Consider the following 25,702-nt stretch of genomic DNA (forward strand, 5'->3'; position numbering starts at 1 on the left):
AGACTAATCATACAGAAGACATAGGCACATGTTAGTAGCTAAACACATTATAATCAAAGTTTGTTCCTACATTTTTATGTATTACATCTATTGTGAAAACTATACAAATAAACATTGCTTGAATTTTTACATCTTAACACCCACAATAGATACAAGAATATGCTGTGTATATAAATTATGATATAATACGTTTTAAATACACAAAGCTGAATAATGACAACCATATTAAATCAGCTTATTTATTAGAGTTTCAGTCAAATTTCATCTATAAAAAATGACGTCAGGTTAAAACATACTAAAACATTTTCATGACCTACATTTGTACATTTACATTGTATTATAAACTGAAAAGCTCTCAGTGGAAAGCTTATAAATTGTAAGCAAATCCATGAGTAACAAAGATAAATGCTTTAACATTTATGATAAACAATAAATTATTTCTATTAACAAAGGTGTACTTACCAATGGTAAGATATTGGATTTTGAATAAAAAAAACAAAAACAAATTTATGACACAGAACAAGTATCGTTTGAAAGGATCCGTGAGAATGTGTAAATGTTCATTGTTAAAATTCCATTTGTTCCAAAAGATTCAGTTGGTGTGTCTGCAACACAAAAAAACAAAACAAAAGGTAAAAATGATCACAACATATTCTAATATTCCCTAAATCGAGTCATGTTATGCATTGTTCACAGAAGAATGTAAATAATTACATTAAGCATTATTTCATTTTGATAATTTTATAACATTAATAATAACAACTGTTAAAATGAATTTAAAATGTTTAATTTAAAGAAGGAAAAAGGTCTGCTATAGACTACAGTGAGGCATATTATCTTTTTTTCGTACAACTAGTAAGTGCAAGATGAAATAACCTCAGATATATCAGCAGCAGTCACCATATTTTATATGGTGGGACAGATTATGTATAGGAAATGAAACTTTTGATATGATAATGCCATATTCTCAATATTACCAGACTGAATTCAGGCTGAGTGGAGATTTTTGCCTCAGTGCAGAAGAAAAATCTCACTTTGAAAAAATGGCCTTTAAAATATGGATTGAAATCCACAGCTGCAAATAGATAAAGTGCTACAAAAGCAGCACTTAAAAGTGTATTTTGGATGTTTTCTTTCAACCAGTTGCATGAAAAAACAGTGCTTTTGCCTGTAGAGTCTCACCTTTATAACTTTCAGACCAAACCTACAACCTGGTCAAGAGCTAAAGATCAGTCTGTCTGATTACGCTCTCAGTGACAAAGCAAGAAAGCAACCAGGAACCAAGAAAGAGAAATAAAACTTAAAATAACAGGAAACAAGTTTTCACTAGTTCTTTCCAGCCATAATGTGTAACCACAAGACTATAGTGGATAGCAGAATGAGAGATGGAAATTCGAGTCTGCGACTTGACTTGGACTCGAGACTTGATGAAGACAGAAGTCACTGCCGATTATATTCTCTCATTAAACGCCATATTTTTCTATTCATTATATGCGCTGCAGCATCAAATATCACAACAATTCATCTATAAACACACCGAGCCAGCATTATTATATACTGTACACGTGTTATGCATCTGTTATGCATCTGACGCCCATTGGAAAAGTGCGATTATAAGAATGAATGCTTTGGCAAAGCATCTGTCAAACGAATTAAATCGAAAGCGCGGTATGGCTTAGTTCCCTTATCAAATTACGAAAAGGCTGCGAGTTGATTAAATAATTATATCTGTTGCTCTGCATGCATTTTGCCATGTCCAACACAGTTCAGGTGACTGCAACTCCCATCTCTGCATGTGCTGTGTGAGTTTAATGTGCATTTAGGAACGCAATGGCCACCAGTTGCACATTATCTTCACATTCGTATAATTTCCAACATTTTTGTGGACAGATGATTACCGTATTTCACCAGATCTGTAATGAGAAGCATTTGTAAACCTGTTTTCCCTGAAATCTGCAGGTTTCTGGCCAAAATTACAACTCGAGGATTTAACTCTTGCAAGTGAAGAAATTAAGATAAAAATATTATAATTTTCCTATTGTAAAATTGAATAATATATGTATTATAAATGACTCATTTTTAATTTACATTTACTTTACAGTTCAGCTGTATTACAATAGTAATATATTACTGTTTTAGGCATACTACTATTACTTTTAATATCAATAAGTTATAATTGTTTGCCTAATTTCTAAAAAAAAAATAACAAAGACTTGACTTGGACTTGTAAACATGTCTGCGCAGAATACAGGTTAACTGTATGATTTGATAATTTGCAGTGCAATTAAAATCAAAGCTTGCCCATCTGGTGAGTGTGAAGATTATGGGCACAAAGGAAGTTTATGTAAGGTGTAAAATTAATATATTTTATATATTTAAATATAAATATTTTTAATGATGTTTAGCAAAAATGTATTGGGTTATGGTAAATTTTAAATTAAATATTATTAATTTTTAATTATTGAATTATTCAGTTCGATAGGTTGATATTAACTGATGTAAACTAGCCCTGTGAATTTTTCACAAAAACGTAGACTCTTTCGTCGTCACCGATAGCCTCGTGGGCAGCGCATCGACATGTAGCACCATTGCGCTTCGGGCGTCCCGTGTTTCCCGATCCCATCCCCCCTCTCTCTCCCACTTCGCTTCCTGTCTCACTACTATCCTATCAATAAAAGGCAAAAACGCCTAAAATAAATCTTTAAAAAAAAAAAAAAAAAAAAGTAGACTCTCACCAGTAATAAACATAGGAAACCGGTCAAATTAATATATTTTATAAATGTAAATATAACTTTTTTTTAAGATTTAAAAAAAAAATGTATTGGGTTATTGTAATTCTTAAAGTATTAAATTAAATGTTATTCATAAATGTTATTCATAGTACTCCAACTTGAGTACCCAGTACTTCTCACAAAAATCTAAACTCTTACCTGTAATAAACACAGGAAACCGAACAGAGGCGTTTTGGATCTGAAGTCGAGTCAAACAAAAGAGATAGTCGGGTCGGTCCCGTGACATGACATCACAGTCATGATAGGGCAAGACCTCGACTATGCCAGCTTTCTGACAGCAATCTATAAACTGCTGTTTCTTACTTGCTTCAGGACTGGACCTGTCGAGGACATTAGAGGGGAGTGAGATTCAATGCCACAACTGAGTAAGCAAATACTAACTAATCGTAGCTTTTGTATAAACACAATAAGGATCAGTCCTTGAAGGCCCACACATCCAGCGGTGGGAAAGGATTTTTGATACCTTGCATTTTCCCGAAGTCTGCGACTGTCTCTGTAGTGTAGAAGCCATTTCCATTTCCCTTGCTTGTCTAACTCCTCCAGAATCCCAACAACTTTTTTCATGTCGTCTTCATATAAATTTGACAGAATAAGTCCAATGAAAATGTCATAATGTATCAGTCCATCTCCAGTAAAACAACATGCATAATTTGTGTGGCAACTTGACCAGTACCTGGAGTAAGTGTGTTGAGAGCCAATTCATCACATACTATAAAGCCTCCCTTAGCAAAAAGCTCTTGGTGAGTGAAGTTCACCACATCATCGGGTCGGTCGATGCCAGCAAACAGGACACTGGGTGACTTCTTTAATTCCAGCAAATGAGGCACCTGGTTAAATTGAAAAACATTCAGAAGCCAACCTCAATTAAACAAGAAGTTCACAAAGAATCTATTTTTTGAACAACTGCTCTTTTTCCCCCCTCCCTTTACTTACTTCAGTTTGACAATTACAAAAAGAATTACATCCATGCTAATTCAAACCAAAAAAGATATACGTGCTCAACAGATCTGAAACTCCATTTAAGAACAGGCTTGAATTGAGTGCACCATAGCTTTTCTTCTCTTCTTCTAGGAATGTATTGATATTGAAATTATGAAGGATAATGATAAGCCAAGAGTTATTTTCATTTTATGACCGATAACTGATAAATGGCCAATATTAAAATTATACTGTTAAAAACTATTTTGAATTAAGGCATCACAACAGAATGTACAGTTTGAAAAACTATATTTTACTTGATATTTGCTAAAGATTACATTAAGTAGTGTTACAAAATTGTTTAGTGTTTTTAAAGATTAACTTTCCCCCATTTTTTCATTTAGATTATCGCTTACTGTTCGATAACAGCAAAGGCAATTTAAATGTACAAATATGGAATTAAATCAAATATCATATGCAAAATTGACCAATCTACAAATACATTACCAATGTGGCAACTAGGGATGCACCGATACCGATACTGGTATCGGTATCGGGCCGATACTGAGCTCCTGTACTCATACTCGTACTCGTTAAAATGCCCCGATACCAAACAGCATGTGATAAGCGCCATATCCAGATATTCAAACAAAGACAACAGAACAACAGACAGCAGAATGGAGTTAAGGATGTCTACTACGAAGTATATGTATGCAATGAATATAATGTTAAACATTCAGTATTTCATTTATTTTTATTCTTAGGCATACATGACTTTCTGGCGAAAGTGAATCTAGCAGCCTGTGTGAAATGCGCTAGGCTGTACTATTTTGCATCAGTACAAACACGTGCAGGCGTTGCGCGTGTTTTGCTTGCTTGAGTGTTTCTGCATTATATGAGTGGCTTTGGAATATAAATCGCAGCACGTTTCAGATGAAAAAACGCGACTTCTATTTCTGAAAATATCACAGTTAGGAGATTTATAACGAGTGGTTCCCTGCATTATTACAGCAAGGCGCGTGATTACAGTACTAATCCGCTGTAATGGAGCAGCTCTAATGCTATTAAATTACAGATGATGTACCATAGAGCAAAAAAATGAACAGTGAAAGTAACAAAAACATTTTTTACTAGTGGGTGCAGGACACTATAGTTAATTTATGTAAGTGAGGATAGCAAAATAAAGTAAACCGTGACAAATCATACCCAAAAATTCTTCATACAGTGGACTACCAGTAAAATTGATGTAAATTTGGGACCAAAAATTATTCAGACCGAGTCTGGGTAAAAAACACTTAAGTTGAGGTTTGCATGAAGCTGGGTGACAGCATGCCCAGGAGACTTTGGTTTCTGTACCCAATATTAAAAAAATTTTACAAATGCAATAAAAATATTGGTATCGGTACTCGGTATCGGCAAGTACCAAAAATAAAAGTATCGGTATCGGGCGAGTACTGGAAAAAGTGGTATCGGTGCATCCCTAGTGGCAACAATACAGTGCATCCTTAGCATAATTAGTCTATTTTATGTCAATTTTTAAAGTTATAATTTTCTCACAGCATTTAATCGTGTCTTTTTTTACTAAATGAGCCAATGAAATGATTCAAGCTGCCATTTTGCATCTGGGTCAAATCATCCACTTAAAAGATGATTTACACATTTCAAAAAACAAAAAAAACATTATTTTCCACATACTGTACATTATTGTTTCTCCTCTATGCCCCGCTTTTCTGAAACGCATCGATTTTTACAAAGCTCATCGTTCTGAAAAGCGAGGTGTACGCTGATTGGCCAGCTATCCAGTGCGTTGTGATTGGCCGAATACCTCAATCGTGTGACGGAAATGTTACGCCCCTTACCATACTGTGATGCCGTGTTCCTTTAATAAAATTTTGAGTTTCACTCATTCACTTACCTCACATATGTGCTCTGCAATGTCCTCATTCCTCAGTATAATGAGCAAAGGGGATTGATCATCACCATTGAGGTCAAACTCGTCCGGCTCAACCGGTTTGTGGCCCTCAATCTCTAAAAGGTTCTATAAATCATAGAAATTCACATAAAAATCTTTCTTCACTGTTTTGGACCACTTTATAAGATTCTTTTAATGCATTAACTTTCTTACCTTGGTTTCTTCAAAGAAGGTATCTGTTGATGTGACAAGGATATAAAACCTGTACTTGATCTTAGCTTGACTCACAATAGACTTTGGACTGTTAAAAACATCTTTCTTGATGCGACCACAGAATCCAGAATAACGGCCCACTCTACCTCGATCAAACTTCCTCTTTCTTGCCTCAGTTGGACGAGGCAGAGTCTTCCCGCTGCAGACATCGTTCATCATGGACTTGTATGCAACAGCGCATTGCTCTGTTATTTCTGATATCCCGGAGAACTCAACACCACTGCCTTTTTCACAGAAAAGTCTTTGGAGATGTGGTTTACGGTTTCTCACCGTTTCCTTCATTTCTTTCCTGTCAGACATGTCCACTTTAATCTTAAAATCGGTAAGTGGTGGTTGTGCTGTACTAAGTTCAGCGGAACTCTCTACTTCACTGAGATTTGAAAACCGAACGGTCATGGGACATGAAGCCGGGTCAGGATTTGACCTACAGTGTGACGTGGTAGAGCTCTTTGTTTCTTTGAGAACCCGATTAATTTTTCGAGAGAAGATAAGGTACTCGCAATCAAGTGCAGACAGGGTCACGTCAGCCTTACTTTGTTGTTCCTGCCATTCATTAAAAGAGTCTTCAAGTCCCTTAGTCAAACTACTTCCATCGAAAGATGGTTTCATGGTGGGAGAGTTATTGAATATAACACGGTTTCCTTTCCTGTCCAAAATGGTAACAATGGATGAGGGTGGAATGTCAAATTTGTTATCCCTCTCACTCGCATCTAATAGCTGACTGCAAGTCACCTCCCTTCTGAAATACCTGCGCCAGTCAAACTGCTGCGTGCTTGGCTTAACATGTGAAGTGGAACTAACTGTGAACGACCTAGTTGGCTTTGTTTGATACGTTTCAAAGTATGATGTTTTTTGAATGCTGTCAGAAGGATCATCATCCCACTCAGCATTTTGACAGAATTTGCTTTTTCGAGACTTCTTTTTTGAACTTCGGGCTACTTCTGTCTCATAGTCTGCAGTGCAAGTAACCTTTATTGGGTATTTGAAAGATAGAGTGTCCGATTTATAATTCTTTTCTGCCCAACAGTAGTCATCCCTCTCTGTCTTTGCATGCTCTTTGTGCTTGTAGGAATAGTCACGTTCAGATGTAATGTACTTGGAACAAATGGGTGAACCATTGTCACCACCAGAGTCGTTTCCACATGGGTAAAATTGGTGATCAACGGATTCCTCTGTTTGGTAATCATGCCATGGCATAGATTCATCAGATCTGTGGTAATATCCATGTAAATTGTCTCTGTAATAGAGTTCAGAATCATTTTGAGATGCACCCTCTATGAAATTACAGTCGTCTTTTTGATAGGAGGTGGGATAGAGTTTGTGCTTTAACGGAAAAGAGACTTCATTGGGTGAATGCTCAGTAGTTGTTGCAGATTTATCTTTAAAATCCACTGTGCCAGTGGATTTGTTCCTACTCCACCTTAGGTTGTCATCGTGGATTTCTTCATAATGTCCTGTAAAGTCAGATAATGGCTTTGTGGTAGAAACATGGGGTTGAGGGCTTACTGGAGTTTTAGGTGGCATCATGTCAGCGTGATCAGCGTCATCTGGGTAGTGCAAGTCCCTATTCAAATCCTCTTTCCTGAATCTTTTGTTTACCTCTGGATAACACGGAATTTCATCTTGAGTGGAAGTTGAGCACATGCTGTTTACCTCCACTTCTGAGGGTTTGTCAATTAGAGCAACTGCTTCATCACGAGAGTCAGTCATGGTATTTGGGGGTGATGCACAAATATTTAGGGACAGACATTCTTGGTTTGATTCGATCATTTGATCTTCACAAGAATCTTGACTTTGTGTTTCATTCTCATCAAAAAGCGTATCATCCTCATCAGTGACATTAAATGCATCTTGTTGGCCTAAATCTCTTTTGTCATCTTTTTCTAAATGACTAATATCTATTTTGGTGGGTTCAACGGTACTTGTTGGTTTTGCCTCATCCTGACAAACATCAAGATCCTCTTGTTGGACCACTATACTCTGCTCAGTAGTCTTGGTTTCACCCTCATAATGCATTACATCAGAAGTATCATTAGCAGCTAGGGTGTGTTTCTCTTGAACAGACATGAGCTGATCTTCACCTGGACATGAATCTTTTCTAAATTTTTCAAGGGCACCATCTACAAGGTTTGCCTCCTCTGGTGTCTGAGGTTGTTTTTCACTCTTCTGCATCTTCATGTCATGGTCATCATCGGTGAAGGCAGATGATTTCTCAGTGGAGCTGTTTTGTTCATAAACTTCCTTCTGTACCTTGGTTTCAGAATCCTCGTCACTGAATTCCATATCAACACTGTTTATATCATCCTCCAAAACCAAAGTAAAGTCATCTAGATATTCCTCCATTGCTGTGGACGTTTCATGTTCAGTATCATTGCCAACCAGGTCTGCCTCTTCCTTTGATTTAATCTCACTTTCTTGCATCATTTCCTCACCTTCTTCAACACTTCCATCTTCCATCATTGTCAGACATCTATCCCAGCTATCTTCATCTGATACAACTTTACTCTCTTCAGCTACAGATACACTCTCTTCCTCCACCAAAACGGATGCTCCAGTTTTAAGTTCAACAGTCTTGTCAACATTTTCATTAACCAGAGCTTCTGGGCACCCATCTTTGTTTCTTTCTTTCTTTGCTTCAAAAATCTCTTTACTCTCTGCACTGTCAGACACTTTCTCCTTTTGCAGTATTACATGCGGTACATGCCCAATTTCATTCTTTAAACCCAGATCAAAACTTTTCCTACCCAAAATCAGACGGTGTTGTTTTGAGAATGCTGATGGTTTTATGGGACCAAGAATTTGATGGAAAACACCAATTTTTTGAGGACCAGAAGTGGCCACGCTGGTGGATGCTTTATTATTTGTAGCATTTCTGACCTTTGGTTGAAGTATCCGAACACCTATTCTCATATTTGATGCTTGCTCACACAACTGGTTGTATGCACTGTTTTTTTCCAAGTGCTGTGAATATGAGCAGTCAGTGGTGACATCATTTTCATAATCAGTGTCATTATCATTGTCAGGCACTGAACTTTCCACTGGTACATCTGCAAGAGTTCTATAATTCTGTAACAGAGAAATGAAAATATGTAACAAAAAAAATCAGTATTTAAATCACACACACTGTACAAGAAGTAAATATATAACTGATTTATATATAAACATACAGTATTTTCACAAAAAAAGTTAAGCCAGTTATTTATTTCTTGTGTGTACGTAGGAAATATCAGTTTACATTTCCAAGCATTCCTTTTGCCATTAACAGCCAGTATTCTCCACACAAAGATCTGATCTCACCATCATTCAGTCGGTCTGGGATTACATGAAAAAGAAAAAGAAAAAACTGTGACAGACTAAATCCAGAAGAACTGTGCCAACGTCTCCAAGACACTTGAAGAAACCTTCCTGCAAAGCTACCTGAAAAACTATGTGCAAGTGTACCTAGGTCCTAGGATAAAAGGCTGTTTTAAACGCAAAGGGTGCTAACATCAAATGTTGATTAGATTTAGTTAATAGAAGTTAATTGATAAATTAAATCTATTTATGAAATTATTTTTGAAAGCATCCACACTTTACAGCATTTTAGTCTTTCTCGGTTTTTTTCTGTTTCTTCATGTAATCCCAGACAAAATCGATGATGGCACTGGCTGTTTTCAGACTCCTTTTGCATGTAAAACCGCACTGGATTATTACAATTAATGGCAAAAGGAATGTTTGGAAATGTTAACTGATATTTCCTACTGACACACTACAGCAAAATATAGAAATTACTGGCTGAATTTTTTTTTTTGCTGAAAACACCAATGGCCTAAGACTTTGCACAGTACTGTATGTATAGAGATGACAAATAACTAAAGACTAAAAGATAACAAACTGTTAACTCAGAAAAATGAATTTTCATTCATTAAACATAAAAAAAAAGTATTAAAAAATATGAATTTGTTATAAAAATCATGAGTTTGTTGTGATCAGAACAACTTTAAAGTCTGGTAGAGTACAGTGGTGCTTGAAAGTCTGTGAACCCATTAGAATTTTCTATATTTCTGCATAAAGATCACCCAAAATATCATCAGATTTTTATGCAAGTCCTGAAAGTTGACAAAGACAACGCAATCAAACAAATGAGGCAAAAATATATACTTTGTCATTTATTTATTCAAGAAAATTATCTAATATTACATATCTGTGAGTGGCAAAAGTGTGTGAATCTGTAGGATTAGCAGGTAATTTTAAGGTGAAATTAGAGTCCATCTGTTCAGAGGTATTTTCAGTCAGTGCGTGCCCTGTTTTATTTAAAGAACAGGGATCTATCAAAGTCTTATCATGTTTGTGGAAGTAAATCATGGCACTTACAAAGGAAATCTCTGAGGTCCTCAGAAAAAGAGCTGTTGTTGGTCATTAGGCTGGAAAAGTTTACAAAACAATCTCTAAAGAGTTTGGACACCACAAATCCAGTCAGACAGATTGTGTACAAATGAAGAAAATTCAAGACCATTGTAACCATCCCCATGAGTGGTCGACTAAGAAACATCACTCCAAAAGCAAGATGTGTAGTAGTACGTGAGGTTGCAAAGGACCCCAGGGTAACGTCTAAGTAACTAAAGGCCTTTCTCACATTGTTTAATGTTCATGAGTCCACCATCAGGAGAACATTGAACAACCATGGTGTGCATCGCAGAGTTGCAAGGAGAAAGCCACTGCTCTCCAAAAAGAACATTGCTGGTCATCTGCAGTTTGCTAAAGATCATGTGGACAAGCCAGAGGGCTATTGGAGAAATGTTTTGTGGACAGATGAGACCAAAATATAACTTTTTGGTTTAAATGAGAAGCGTTATGTTTGAAGAAAGGAAAATAATTCAAGCATAAGAATCTTATCCCATCTGTGAAACATGGTGGTGGTAGAAGCATGTCCTGTTTTGCTGCAAGACTGCTTGCCATCATTGATGGAACAATGAATTCTGAATTATACCAGCAAATTCTATAAGAAAATCTCAGGACATTTGTCCAAGAACTGAGTCTCAATAGAAAGTGAGTCATGCATTAAGACAATGACCGCAAGCACAACTGTTCTACCAAAGAATGGTTAAAAAAGACCAAAGTTAATGTTTTGGAATGGCCGAGACAAAGTCCGGACCTTATTCCAACTGAAATGTTGTGGAAGGACCTGAATCAAGCAGTTCATAGGAGGAAACCCACCATCATAGAGTTGAAGCGGTTCTGTACTAAGGAATAGGCAAAAATTCCAACAAGTTGTTGGGCAGGACTGATCAGCAGTTACAAAAAAACCATTTAGCTGCATTTACTGCTGCAAAAGGGGGTCAGACCAGATACTGAAAGCAAAGATTTACATACTTTTGCCACTCACAGTTATGTAAAGGCCTTTTCACACTGAACGCGGAAACGTGTGTCGTTTTTTTCCCCGTCGCTCCGTGACAAAACAGGCCGTTCAATTAGATTTGAGCTAAGATCACGTGCCCGGAGCAGCTGCTGTTGCACTAAAAGCAACAGGCGCTGTTTCGAAAACCAGTGTAAACAAACACAGAAGAAGAGTATTCTGAGAGTGTTATGAGTCAGAGCGCGTTCACTCAAGAGCTGTCAATCATGGGATAATATCTCCTGACATAATGTATGAAAAATGAGAGAAACATTTTTCTATACATGAAATATGAAAGCAAATACACATATGATTATGACGATATATTTTCTGTATGTGTTTTATGCAGCTCATGATATTTTTATAACAATAAAGGATGTTTATGACAAATGAGAAGCAGGTGTCGCGTTCAATCCTTTATAAAACATACAAAGAGTGCATGTCTGCCTATTATAGAATTAAAATCCACTTTAGATCTCAATCAGAAGTTAATACAAGTACTCTGTGATGGTTTAAAGTGGGTTTTAAGCAAAAACAAATAATCACATACATTTTCAAATGTAGCGTGATGCTAATTATACCTCTATTTATATTTTAAGATGTATTCTTGTAGGCATTATAGATAGTTTGTGTTTATGGCGTAGAACCAAACTTTATTTATCTTAATTTAATGCTGTATATTGAGCAGCGGACCATATACGAGATACATTACATATCTAAGGAAAAATGCATTGCTGGTCGGCGCCACCTAGCATGCAGGCATGAATTAGCAGAAGGTGATCAATCGGTGATAACAAATTACTGATTTATGTTGTCATAGAATATTTTAAAATTCTATAAAAATATAAAATATCTCATCAAGGAAAAATATAAATGACATCACCTAAATACAGTACAATTTTAATGGTGTAAGATACTGTATAATACATTACCATCAATGCTGTAACTTTCGGACTGGAGGAGAGACTTGTCCCAGAAGGTGAACGCCTTGGTGCCGTTTCATGCTTATGAGATGACATTTCACCAGGCTGTGATGCAGTGTCTTTTCTTATGCTCTGATTTGAGGCTGAATGAAGATTTTCAGGCTCATCATTTTTCACAGAAAGATCCAAAACCTCTGATGAAACTTGCACAGGCTTGGCCGAGTCCGCTTTCTGGCTCAAATCAACATTGAGCAATGACACAGCGTTCTGAATAGCGTTTATGTCCAAATGAACTATTTCAACGTTCTTCTCCTTTGGAAGTGCAGTACAATTTTCAAGGTGAAATAACCTGGACGTGGGCTTACTATAGAAAAGACCAATCCACATGTGAAAAATGAGATGGACATCCTCATAGGTATCTTCAATGTTGAAGTTCCATTTCCTGTCAATATTAGAAAAGAGAAAAAGAAATTCAGAGCCTTTTTGGAATGTCTATTTATGGGTTATGATAACTCAAAGAATTACCACAAAAACTGTTAAATGGTGTTAAACTCACATTCTCTCCACAAAAACTGTTACAGAAGGTGCAAACCGCATCTTTGGCATATTTTAAGCATGTGGCATTTTTGTATCTTGCAAACTCAAGACATTTGGTGTTCTGTAAAATTCTACATTGGTGTTGCAAATTCCACAGATATGTCACCACCTGGATAAAAATGTTATCTGGCTAAATTAGAGAAATTGTAATTGTAAAGACTTGTGATAGTCTTGATAGAATCAGAATAATGTTAACAATATGTTGAGAACTACAAACCAATCAGTAATTGTTTGCATCATGTAACATTTAATTAAAAAATAGAAATATTTATGGAAAATAAAACAAATGAATAGTCTAAAAATAATTTTTTTAGTGGGATGGATGAAAATATTGGAAAGGCAAGTTAAAAAAAATGGAAATGGCGTGACTGAACCAGCAGATGAAAAAACAAATCCTTATTTTTGGGTGAACTATTCCTTTATATTGTCCCTATACTGTCACTAATCAGACAAATAGCAACTAAAAGCCATAATATTTTGATATTTGTCTTGTGCGGATAGCTTGTTGGCCACAAATCAACATAAAAACAATATTAAATATTCACTTCAATAATCATAATTAAACCATAACCGAAATTTAGGGGCAACAAGCAGTACTTACCCATGAAGTGCTCGTGTGACAGTTTTATCTTTACTGTCATTGGTGAACTTGCTGTCAAATTTAAAATCATATGGGTCTTTCCAAATCCTCGTCACTTGAATCATTCCCTCCTTTTCGATTATGCTTCTGTTGTGTAAAATTCTTGATCTCCGCGGTTTCGTCTTGAGGATCTCCGACAATGGCTTATTTGGAGAAATCAAATGCTTCCATTCTGCTTTACCCCCTTCCTCTTGATGACATGAGGCCACAGCATCTTTGGGTAGGTTCAGATGAAGCCCAGTTTTCAATGACAGAGGCGATTCTACACTTCCAGATGGAAAAGAAACCTTGAGAGATGGACCTGAGAAACCTGACAGCGGAGAGGTGGGCTGTGAGTAAGAATGTTCTTTTGATATTTCCAAAATCAGTTCCCCAGTCACTAAAAGACCTTCTGGGAAAGGAGACCTGGGGGGTAATTTAAATCTGGCAGATGGATAACGAAGAAGTGCATGAAGGACCGACTCCGGGGAGCCGCTAGCCTTCACTCCATCAAGGGCCTCCTGGTCAGCTTTAGCTTCTAAGTTTTTTAATATTTTATCGTTACTCGCACCAAGAGCCAAGTCAGCCAGTAAACTCAAAGCATCTGAGGGCAGAGATGCACCCATGCTCAGTCTCTCTGCACTGGCTTTGCCATCAGTGCTAATTCTTCTCCTTCCCACCCTATCCCCAATAAGCGAAGATATGAGCTGCGGGTCAGTGTGTTTAGCTATTTCAAAAGGTGCTGATGTGTCAAAATTGAGGGACCCTGTAAGAAATAGACAAAAACAAAGACAACGCATAAAATAGCAGTAGACGCAGTGCATAATCAAGCAGACATGCAAAAGAAGAAGAGGAAGTAGAGTAAGACAGTGACCTTAAGAAGCAGAAGAACATGCACACGGAAGATGGAGACAGATGGAGAGGGAAAACGTGGGGCCAATTTTAATACACCAGCATAATCATGCCTCAATATCAAGCCAGTCTAATTTACTAAAGAGAATGAAATGTAATCACAAAGGAGGTTTGAGGTTTGAAACTGGTTGCAAATATACACAACACAACACTTTCCCACTCTTGGTATGTGAACATTTGTTTAATGACAGAATGTGTAAACTAATCACTTTCTTACCATTTTCTTTTGATGCCTTGTGAATAAGACCTCTCCAAGACACAGGTTGTTTTGTCAACTCCACACCTTTCATTGGCGTATGCTGTGCCTCATCATTTATGGGTTGCGATCCTTTGTCTGTCAGCTCATTTTGGGCAGTATCACACTTCAGATCCACGATGGCGCCCAGTTTTCCTTTTTTTGACTCTGGCCCTGCGTTATCTGGCTCAGATTTTGCATTGTCACCAGGGGAAGGAGATTTCACCCTCTTTCCCCTTCTGAGCACCGTCTTCAATTTGCTTATAGATATTGCACTGTACACATCATGTTTTGCTTTCTTTTTGATTTTGTCAGGAGAGGATACTTTTGGGTCCGGGGGCATGGATTGGTCAGAAACTCCGGGAACACTGGAAGTTGCATCTGCTTGAACAGCAACAGGATGATCCTTGTTATTTTGTTGGACACCTACAGCCACGTTTGATGCAGCATTCATGGACTTTTCTGGACATACATCCTGACTTTTGTCACTTTCTGATGGATGGGTTGTGTGAAGTTTTCTCAATATCCTTAATGCTGACAAGAGAGCACTTGGCATGTCTTTAGAAGTGCTGTCCGAGTCTTCGTCGTCATTGACCAGTGGATCTTTAGAGGGCAATTCTTCCTTACCCTTCAAGGGAGATTCTCCCTTACTTTCCACTATTTCATTGGATTTGTTCTCCTCAGGAGAAATCGTTTCTGCATTTGTGTCAATGCTCATCTCAACATGTGTTTTCTCCTTTTGTGCAGATTCTACGTCAACATCTGAACCATGTGGGACAAAGACTCTACCACAGTTTGTGATTATGGTCTTTAGGCCATATCGTTCCCTCAAGTTAAATCCCTCCATCTTCCTCTTGGGTGTGCTAGACAAACTTTGTTTTGTTACATTGTGCTGTATATTCACTATAGTCTCCTCATCATTCTTTACATCATCTGATCTCAAAGACCGTTTCAGATTGGCATCTGTATTCCACAATCTTTTACGCCTTGGATGTGACCGCCAATCTCTTTTTGAGGGACTTATACTTTGATCATCAATAGTTTCAGTTGTCACACTTAATAAAGGGTCTTGTGCTTGTCTGGCTTTACTCAGATTTCGATTCACACCCCTTTGCCTGCGTCCCTTGCCCCTACGAGTTGAATGGGGTTTTTGATTGAGGTCATCAGCATGCACGGTTTCAGTCTTAATCTGGTCTTTCGGTAAAGCAATGTTTTTTTGAAGTTTTTTTTTATTTTGCATGGTTTTCCAATGAGTTCTACGCTTCCTACTTCTACGCCTTGAAAAGGACCTCCGATTTACTTTCTTATCAGGATCAGGCATTGTTTTCTCAGGATGTGTATTATCCTCCATCCCCCCAGCAGCACCTTCTTCTGTTGATTTGATTAATGGTGTACTGCTAGTTTGGATGGGAGTCTCTTTTGTAGATACACCGACTCCATTAGCATCTCCTTTAGTACTACCTTGAGATGTTTTCTCAACATCATTCTCAATACTTACACAATTCTCTGTAGGGACATCACCCAATTTGGGTGACCCTGTGGAAGTTGGATATTCCAACACACTGTCAGCTACTGTAACTACAGCTGTTCTCAGCTTTCCAAGCCCCTCTGGCAAAGCAGGTTGAGGCTGCTCTGTGGACAAATGCTTTTGCTCATCTTTTTGTCTATTAACGGTTTCAGCTATTCTGTCAGAGGCATCACTGATGGCCTCGGATTGCTTTGTCACCTCCATTTCAATATGGCCATAAGTCTCTGGCACCTCCTCCGGTGATGATATACAGTAATAGACATCATCATCGTGATCATCACCACGCTGTTGTCGACCAGCAGTGAGTAACTCCAATGCCCTCCCTACTGGAATAGTAAAGCCACATGGCTCATCAAAATAGGATTTTAATTGAGTGCCAGCCTCCTGTGACCATTTAGGCGATATTAGGGTAAAACCACCAGGCACATCATATTGATCTGGAAACATACTGGCTTCCCTGGTGGGAACATCCAATAGCCCTGGGTGAAAAAGAGTGCCATAGTCTTGCAAATGCTTCTCTAAAGACACCTGAGAGCGCCCCTGCTGGTTTGGAGGACATTTTTCCATCTCTGCTTCTGCATAGTTGAGCGCTGGGATTACTTGCATTATTTCAATTGACACCTTAGTATTTTGCAGGTCAGACTTGGCATCTAAACATAAAACCATACAAAAGATATGTTCATAAGATGTGAAAGACTTGCAAATAAAAGCTGCATATGGTACACAGATGTAAAAATCTAATAAATCAAAGTATTCTCCTTGTTACCTCTTGGCACAGTTCTTGAGTCTGGGAAAATAAACATGCCTTGAAGTGCTGCTGCCTTACCCGACTTTGCATCTAGAAATAAAGGAAAGTAAAATATTTTTTACAATTATTAAAAAATTTCAAATTACATTTACAAATGTTCACAAAATCTCTCTCTCTCTCTCTCTCTCTCTCTCTCTATATATATATATATATTTTTTTTTTTTCTTCTTCTAATAATCAGATATAAACAAATATACATTTAGGATTTTTGGTAATATACTGTAGTTCTTCAGGAATTGACACAGACTGACAGCATTAATAAAAGCATATATCACTAATTAACAACCCCGGAGCTCATGGTGGGTTTGTTTTTTTAAAGGTTTATACATTGGTTTTAAAAATCAATTATTCTCTTAAGAAAATTAGTGGGATTGGAGTCTGTTGGGCAACATCTTACCTTCATAAGAGAAGAGGTGCGTAGAGTGTAACAGTATAAGAAACCCAGAATCTTCCAGAGGGATAACAAGAGCCTGTTGAATGGAAAAAATCATAAGAAAAGATTTGTTCAGAGATTTGTCCAATTATTAAAAATATTTCCCTCTTCTCCATATTTACCATGTCTTTTTCCTTCAGCTCTTGGGATATCTGAGCCAGGTCATTTTTCGCCTTAGAGGACACAACGTCATACAAGTTGAAACATCTGCCATCTATGCAAACTGTGTGGAGATGGAGGGAAATAAATTACAAGACGTCGACCAAGCACTCATTTACAGTTTTAGCACCAATATGGGCGCCCCTGTCAATTACCAAAATAAAATGTTAAACACACCTTCACCCACAATGCAAGTTTCAAAGATTTCGCGTGGCAAGGTCCTCTTCAGCTCAGACACACAAATTGCATGGTCAATTTCAACTGTCTTTGGGCTGAAAATACAGTTTGCATTTCAGTCCTATAGCGTATAAGTACATAGTATAGTATATCTGAATCTACCCTTGATTCTTGGGCAGCTTTTTGGTGCATTACCAAATATGGTTTATACATGTCATTAAATAAAACATACAGTTTGGCTGGGAACCAGGCTCCGCTCGAAGACTGAAGACCAACATCATAGACAGTAGATTCAATCTTGAACTGGCCAATCCATGGTTGGTAATGAAACACTACAATACAAGATTTAGCTTAAAACACCATGTTGATAATTACATACTCTCAAAGGAACATTTAAAATACACTGAATATTATGCAAAAGAAGTGCAAAACCCTTTACAATAAATGAAAGAATGGCAATGCACAAGATTGTGAATGAAACAATCTTGGCTAATTGCCCTATTTGCAATTTCACCACAAAAACAGAAAAGAACATGCAAAATAATCTAATTCTTACCTGTTTTGTCTTGGCTTTAAAAGAAACAGTGAAAAAAAAAACTTTAGTTGTCAAAAATCACCATTATTACATGTAAAACTTATTTCTCTTAATAAGATAGAAAGAGTGAATTGCGAAACCTTTTTTGCTCCAAATCTGGCATGGTGCTCATCTTCCCAAATGAGAATACCACAATGGCAAACGGACAAGCATGTCTTGGACATGTTTCTATTTCATTGCTTCCATCACGGCGTTCATACATATAGTACTGCAAGACAAACCAACCTTGTTAGATTTACAGTTTGAAACTAAGGAAGGAAGGAAGGAAACTGTTTTTGAGAGCTTTATCACCTGTGTTCGCTCATAGGCCAAGAAAGAACTAGTAGTTGAAGACACAGCACCAAACTGATCTGATATGTGGCAGTCGTAGCCAGCTGTCGGAGGAGTGAAATTCTGGGTGTAGTTGTCTGTAACCTCTTTCACTCTCCCCTGATGTTTAAATATATAAGAAAACATGTTTGCATGTGGTGCATTAGGAAAAATCAGCACAAAGTAACAGAATGTGGGTGGAAGAATTAAAATTTCCCACCAACTTGCATACCTTGGTCAGCTTCAAAAGGACTATGTAGCCTGTCTTGCCATCGTACCAGCGCTTCAGGTCAAGGCAGTCCGAGTATTTTGAGATATAGACACCTAATTTATACCAGAAATATAATGAGATAATAATCACCTCAACAATACTAGAAAACAACTACACAACAGTGCAACAGAACCCTGTGCAATATTTCAATATAGCATTTCACATAAATGTTCTCCAGAAAAGCTGTATTCAACCCACATTTCAGAAATTCACAAGTCAAAACAGATCAGGTCCAGAGAGCTTTGATGGTGTTCATACACCACAAGATCACGACTGTGAAAAATGAGCCCTCAAAGAAGTCTTTATGTTACAAAAACGTAATGTCTGAACATAAAAGCAAACAACACGTGCTTCAGTGGAAGGTGTAACTCTGTAAAACTGTTTTTCATACCCAATACAGGCAATAAACAGACTGTCAAAAACCAGAAAAACGCGTTCTTCAGCATTTTTGTGGATGAGAAAAAAGGTGCACAAAGAGTTCTCAGGAAGGTCTGTTTGCCTTGACATGTCAAGCTGCAGCAAACAAGTTTAATCTTTAGTACTGGTAATTATTAAGCCAGCAAGTCCTAGTCTTGCATAGACAGGCTTTCAATAGAAAACATAAAATCTGGTCCAGATTGCAGTCAATAATAATTCATATTATGTACTGTAATTTAGAAAACAAAGTAGAATATACAGTTCTACTAACTAATAGCTAGTTAACTTGCTACATAAATGGCTCAAGCAAAAATAGTATTTTTCAAAGATTTATTCAAACTACTTTAGGAAAACTACAGCAATTCCAGCAAAGACTTCCTTAAAGGGTTACTCCACCCCAAAATGAAAATTTTGTCATTAATCACTTACCACCATGTCGTTCCAAACCCGTAAAAGCTTCGTTCATCTTCGGAACACAATTTAAGATATTTTGGATGAAAACCGGGAGGCTTGTGACTGCCGGTTTTCATCCAAAATATCTTAAATTGTGTTGCGAAGACGAACAAAGCTTTTACAGTTTTGAAACGACATGGGGGTAAGTGATTAATGACAAAATTTTCATTTTGGGGTGGAGTAACCCTTTAACAAACAGTATCTTTTCCAGGTTGTTTGACAAAAACGTGTACGCCCTTACACCCAGTTCTTGACGTTTTGGTTTACATCAGATGGTCAGAGAATAAACTGTGGGTGTTGTCAGGGATATTTAGAACTGAGACTAAACAAACCTTGACAATATACCAACATTTCTAAATTTCACAAAATTCGTAAAAAAAAAAAAAATAATAATAATAATAAAAACACATCACAAGAGTATTCTTAGCCATTTTCAGACTTTGAAATATAAACTGTCTTTTATCCTCCTACTGATTACTCACTGGGTCTGAAAATATTCCTGCATATAAGGACATTGATATGATAGCAACTTACAGTCAATATTACATGGTTTACTCTTATTTGGTTGTGCAATCTTTGTAGAGACTGTTTGCTTTTACACTCACAAAGGTATGTGTATATCAAGTCTTTCCCCTCACTGGAAACAGAAGTGGCTCAAAGCACATAAAATAAGCATGACTTACCAGCTACATAAAACTTAAAAATAGTAATGAAATGAAATATTTAAACCTATTATCATCTGAAGACCTGAAATAATTTGTATAAAAATGTGCTGAATTTGACCATAGGGTCAAACAAATGGCCTATTTGTCTTCACAAACCTGCTTTGAAGGGATAGTTCACCCAGAAATGAAAATTCTGTCATTAATTACTCACCCGTAATTCCAAGACCTGCATTCATCTTCGGAACACAAATTAAGATATTTGTGATGAAATCCGAGAGCTTTCTGACTCTCCATAGACAGCAAGGGTACTACCACGGGCAAGGCACAGAAACGCAGTAAGGACATCGGTAAAACAGTCCATGTGACATCAGTCATTCAATCATAATTTTACAAAGCTACGAGAATACTTTTTGTGCGCAAAGAAAACAAAAATAACCAATTTATTCAACAATTCTTCTCCTCTGCGTCACCCTGGCACCATTTTGGAGAGTACCACGATGCAGGCGCGGGCTGTTTACGTGCAGGAATGCACCACCATCGGTTGAACCACTGATGTCACATGGACTGTTTTACTGATGTCCTTACCTTACTGCGTTTCTGTGCCTTGACTGTGGTAGCTCCCTTGCAGGGTCAGAAAGCTCTCTGATTTCTTTAAAAATATATATTTTATTTGTGTTCCGAAGATGAACGAAGGTCTTACGGGTTTTGAACGACATGAGGGTGATTAATTAATGACAGAATTTTTTGGGTGAACTATCCATTTAAGTAAAGTATTTTGTTTTTTCATTGCAAGACTAGTAGTAGTAGTAGTGTTGCTGCATGACCCATATTCAGATTTTGTTGTCCACCAAACACCCAGACATTCCTCTTAAATCTACTTGTCTGATACAAAATTTATGACAAACCACTTAATAATTATCTGCTCATCCTCAAGCCATGATACTCCCACCATGTGACTGATGATATGAGATTTTTTTGCTTGAAATGGGTCTCATTTCAGTCTCATTTTAGATACAGAAATACTTCTGTATCTAGGTTATTTGAGCTCATACAGTAGTGAGAAGACCAGCGTAAAGGCAAACCTTCACTTTCTCTTTCTATAGATTAACTGTATCTCTTACGTAGCATACTTTCACTTTTCCTTTTCATAAGTAGGAGAACCTATGATGAAATATGCAGTTCTCCTGACCAACCCTGTGAACACTATTACTATTAAAAGCCATTATTTTAGTAATCTGTTATATGCTATTTTTGTTAGTATATGCCATTTATTTACATGGTGTGAGGCAGTTATTCAGTTGCAATACAACAAAGTTGCAATTCACTTACAACACTATATATAAAAAGAAACAAAGCTGGGATTTATCGACAATTCACTGAATTGTGGCAATGGAAATCATGCCAGTAACCGTTGCTGACAATAGCACATTCACATCAAGTCCTGTCAGACAAGTATGAAGGCTTCCTCCTCTTGGCTGATCTTGCTGCAGTCACATGTGAAATATTATCTTGTGCATGCAAGTAAACACATCAGGCTGTTATACTGAAACGACCACCAAATAATGCAATGGCTATCTTTCTTTACCTTTCGAGGAGTCTCCAAGAGTAGTGCATTTTGCTTGTCCAACCAACAAGCCTGTTTTGCCAATTTTCCTTGCCTGTGAGAAAACAGATGTTGCAGTAATAGGTTTGAAGTTTCAGAAAGATTTTGAAATGAGGTCGATTCAATAAGCTCCATTAGTGTTGTATTTCTGTACCCTGTTTGCATCATCAAGCAACAGGAAGCCAAATGACTCTTCAAGTTCCTGTTCAGAATATCCTTTTTCACATTTCTCGGAACGAAAGGCAGCATACTGTTGGAAGAATACATTTATTATAACATGACGCAAATCTCACTAAATCACTCAAAACTAAGTGCAGAATGGGGAACATTTAGATAAACCTTACCCGCTTTTGTAAAGCGCCATTGTTGATCAAATGGGCAGAGTTGTATGTGAAACATTCTTTTGATTCCTCATACAAATAGTTGTTATGAAGTGGGGCTAGAATACTCTCATTAAAGGTTACTGAGCCTGGATGCACAGGCTCCAGAAGACCTGGTAAAACAGGACACATGTTTGAGTTATACTAACTGCTTCACAATCTTCCAAAACATTCCTTCATTCCAATAACAAACTAAATGGACAGTTTTCTAGGTCACATTCTGTCGCTCTGGAATTGTAACCAGAGAGCATGTTGTAAAAGTCATCTCAAGGACATTTTGAGATAAACGCTCGGTAAAAGCAATAAGTCTGGTAGAGAGTCATTTTGTGAACAACTTCGTCTGTAAAAACCAACAGTTTCATGAACTGGCTAAACAACTTTAAAACAAACAAAACAGTATTCGGCATTAAAGAAAGAACAATTGTGCAATTCTTATGCTGAAAAAAACCCACGTAGTTCATTAAGTACAGTACAACTGCGCAAGACTCCTGTTTCCGCACTAATCTTCCTAATGTAGAATACAACAACTAGAATGTCACATATTAAATAACTCTGTTCGTTATTAACTGATGCAACTATACAGAAATATGAAATGCAGACACATTCATTCAGCACATGGTGGATTTGCAGACTCTTCAGCACATGGTGGATTTCCAACTTCTAACTTTTCTAGATAGAAAATCTATTAGCTGGTCATACCAGTTAAATGTGGTCAAGCTGGTTTTTGAAACATCTGTCAACCATGCTAGAACCAGCTAATGTTCATCTTAGATCATCTTAGATCAGCTAAAAAACAGTTACCACATTTATAATATAATAATAATAATAATAATAAACAAAAATTGATATTGCAATATGTCAATTGTGACTCAATCTTAAAATCTCAACATTTATACCCTTATGAAAATGAACCATGGTGTTATTATACTAAAAGTGTAGTACCCGTTTTTTTTTTTTTTGGCATATCGATCATTATTTGTATAACCAGTTTTACTACAAATACCATGGTTAAATTATGGTTAGTGTAGCAAATCCATGGTTAAGTTGTGGTTACCATGGTTTAACTATAGTAACCATGTTTTTTAGTTTTATTTGTAGTAAAACCATGGTTAATTTTCATAAAGGTATACATAATAGGCTATATAACATGGAATGAGGTTCATATAACATAACGGTAAATACATCAACATTACTGACCATACTGGCCATAATTTACATTTAGAAATCTCAAAACATTGAGAATAAAGACCAAAATAAGAAGACTTTTCATATTAGAGATCATGCAGAAAATCTAAAAAACACTAACTGAACCAAGTACAAGAGAGGACACTGTACAGTGGTGAACTGAAAAACGTGATTGTAATCAACCCTTATTCAAATGAATCCAAAAGCTTGGAGCAAAGGTAAAACTATCACGTGTAGTTTTACCAAGCCCATGCTGACTCCACTGCAGAATTGGTTTAGAGTTAAGAGCAGCCAACCAAACCAGTAAGTTATTCGTGTCTTCTTTCAACCAAAGTAGGATAGTCGTTTAAAATTGTTCACAAAGCTGCAATACTGTGACTATATTGAAATACCTATGACTGAAACTCACAAATTATTAACCAGCTTCGTTAGCTGTAAACACAAACAAAATTACCACAAAAAATGTGTGTGGATTGGATTTCTGAATACACAGAAATGTATAAATACACGCATAGATATTTCAGCACAAAACGGATTATACAAACGCTATTGACGTCAAAACAGAAACTAAACGTGTCCACGAGGCCACTAAACCCAGTCACCTTCTGTTGATCGAGTAGTCACATTCTCCATGAAGACGAGGCATAGATCCCAGGTTTTCGCTTTGCACACGATATATTAGATATTTCTAATCCTCGACGGCTCACGACATTCCACTTAAACGAATAAAAAGATACTGCCTTTTCCGTAAAACAGTCATGAAATGTTTATTTAAAGCTGTAAGGACAAATACAATTCTCGACGACTGGTCTCTGAAGCTGAACTGCGTTTTGAAGGACTAGAATTGTGCTGTGTGACTGTGTGTTGCAACCAGGAAGCGAATCCACATAAAGACAGTAAACGTTGGGCTGTGGAAACGAACGGCTGCCAGCGAATCGGTCTGAAGGACTGTTTTTAACGGAGTTCGAATTCTGACTGGGATTCCAATTCATTCGACAGCGCGTGCCGTCTGCTCGAGGCACGCCGCGGTATCTAGAAGAGAGTAGCTCGCGCGAGCAAAAGCGAAACGAAAAAGAAACAGAAAGTCAGACGTTCGCGTCCATCTTGCGTCCTGCATTCAGTTCCGTTTGGCGTCGCTAGTAGTCGCAGTCCAGGCATATTGAAACCACGCCGTTCGTAGCAAATTATACTCTGATTTATCCCTGAATGTCGATTCAGTAATTAAAAGGGAAGTTGTATATGGTTATTTATCGACAACGAGTAGACACCAGTAGCATGAATTTAACAAATATCCGTAGTTGCTCTGAAAAAGCCTCATTTACTCTTCCGGCCTCTAGGTGGAGCTATTCAGTTTTCTGCATTCCTGAACTCCACCACGCCTAAAAGAACATTCAGTCCTGGACGAAATGTTCACTGACTGAGTGAATTAGAGCAAAACAAAGCTGATTTTGTCCTGCTGTGCCTGCCGATCTTTGGTCGGGCAAAGCCAAGGTGTAATGCATATAGAAAATATTTAAGCCTACTTTTGAAGGAATGCAGACAATACAGTTTAAACATCTTACTTGAAATATTAAAGGGGTCATATGATGCTTTTTTAAAGATCATTATTTTGTGTATTTGGCTGGGAAAAAGAGAGGAGGAAATTTTAAAGTTTTGGCTGGACAGTGATAAAGAAAGCAACAGAACTTAAAGTTAATCAGTGAAATGTTACTCCAACTGTACTTACATTGTTAGAACAGAAAAATAAGGGTAAGGAATGTAATTTGTATAATGTGCAGACATATATTAATGAGTACTACAGCTATGTTCAGATCTACACAGATGCATCAAAGAGTTTGGATAATAAGATAGGAGTAGTGTTTACTGTTCCAGAATTTCATTTATCAGTAAGGAAAAGGATCAGTGATGAGTTATCAGTTTATACAGGGGAAATGATTGCACTATTATTAGCAATACAGTGGATAGAAGAGATAAGACCTTTGAAATCAATTATTTGTTCAGATTCATGTTCATCATTGGCTAGTTTACAGTACAGTCACTCGGAAAGTAGACCAGACATTTTAATGGAAATAATGCAAACGTTATATAGAATTCAAATGATGGGGAGTACAGTGGTATTTGTATGGGTGCCGGCGCATATTGGTGTCCAAGGAAATGAAACTGC

At 37.1% G+C, this 25,702-nt stretch overlaps 1 protein-coding gene across 1 annotated transcript; it reads right to left on the minus strand.

Annotated features, from left to right (window-relative positions):
- Positions 1 to 349: 349 nt before the first annotated feature.
- LOC107725301 (protein FAM208B-like) lies at positions 350 to 24,664 on the minus strand. The gene is made up of 22 exons (XM_016534516.1): positions 24,141 to 24,664; positions 22,318 to 22,466; positions 22,128 to 22,223; positions 21,956 to 22,028; positions 18,797 to 18,888; positions 18,547 to 18,684; positions 18,336 to 18,463; positions 18,217 to 18,230; positions 17,893 to 17,992; positions 17,661 to 17,755; positions 17,447 to 17,547; positions 17,289 to 17,361; positions 16,850 to 16,921; positions 14,538 to 16,733; positions 13,391 to 14,174; positions 12,202 to 12,634; positions 5,836 to 8,961; positions 5,626 to 5,748; positions 3,466 to 3,619; positions 3,256 to 3,361; positions 2,931 to 3,112; positions 350 to 605 (listed from the first exon to the last, which is right to left on the minus strand). The coding sequence occupies exons 1-22, from the start codon at positions 24,169 to 24,171 to the stop codon at positions 508 to 510; spliced, it is 8,364 nt and encodes a 2,787-aa protein (XP_016390002.1). The 5' UTR covers positions 24,172 to 24,664; the 3' UTR covers positions 350 to 507.
- Positions 24,665 to 25,702: the final 1,038 nt, after the last annotated feature.

This window comes from Sinocyclocheilus rhinocerous, unplaced genomic scaffold (assembly GCF_001515625.1).
Source record: "Sinocyclocheilus rhinocerous isolate Xijiao unplaced genomic scaffold, SAMN03320098_v1.1 scaffold785, whole genome shotgun sequence".
Lineage (NCBI taxonomy): Eukaryota > Metazoa > Chordata > Actinopteri > Cypriniformes > Cyprinidae > Sinocyclocheilus > Sinocyclocheilus rhinocerous.

Excerpts from the sequence above, each read along its gene's own strand:
- LOC107725301 (XM_016534516.1), bottom strand. The coding sequence starts at position 24,171 with ATGGAGAATGTGACTACTCGATCAACAGAAG. Across the intron at positions 3,362-3,465 it reads TCTCAACACACTTACTCCAG|ACGACATGAAAAAAGTTGTT; the intron begins GTACTGGTCAAG and ends ATTTATATGAAG. Across the intron at positions 3,113-3,255 it reads AGACTTCGGGAAAATGCAAG|GTCCAGTCCTGAAGCAAGTA; the intron begins GTATCAAAAATC and ends TGTCCTCGACAG.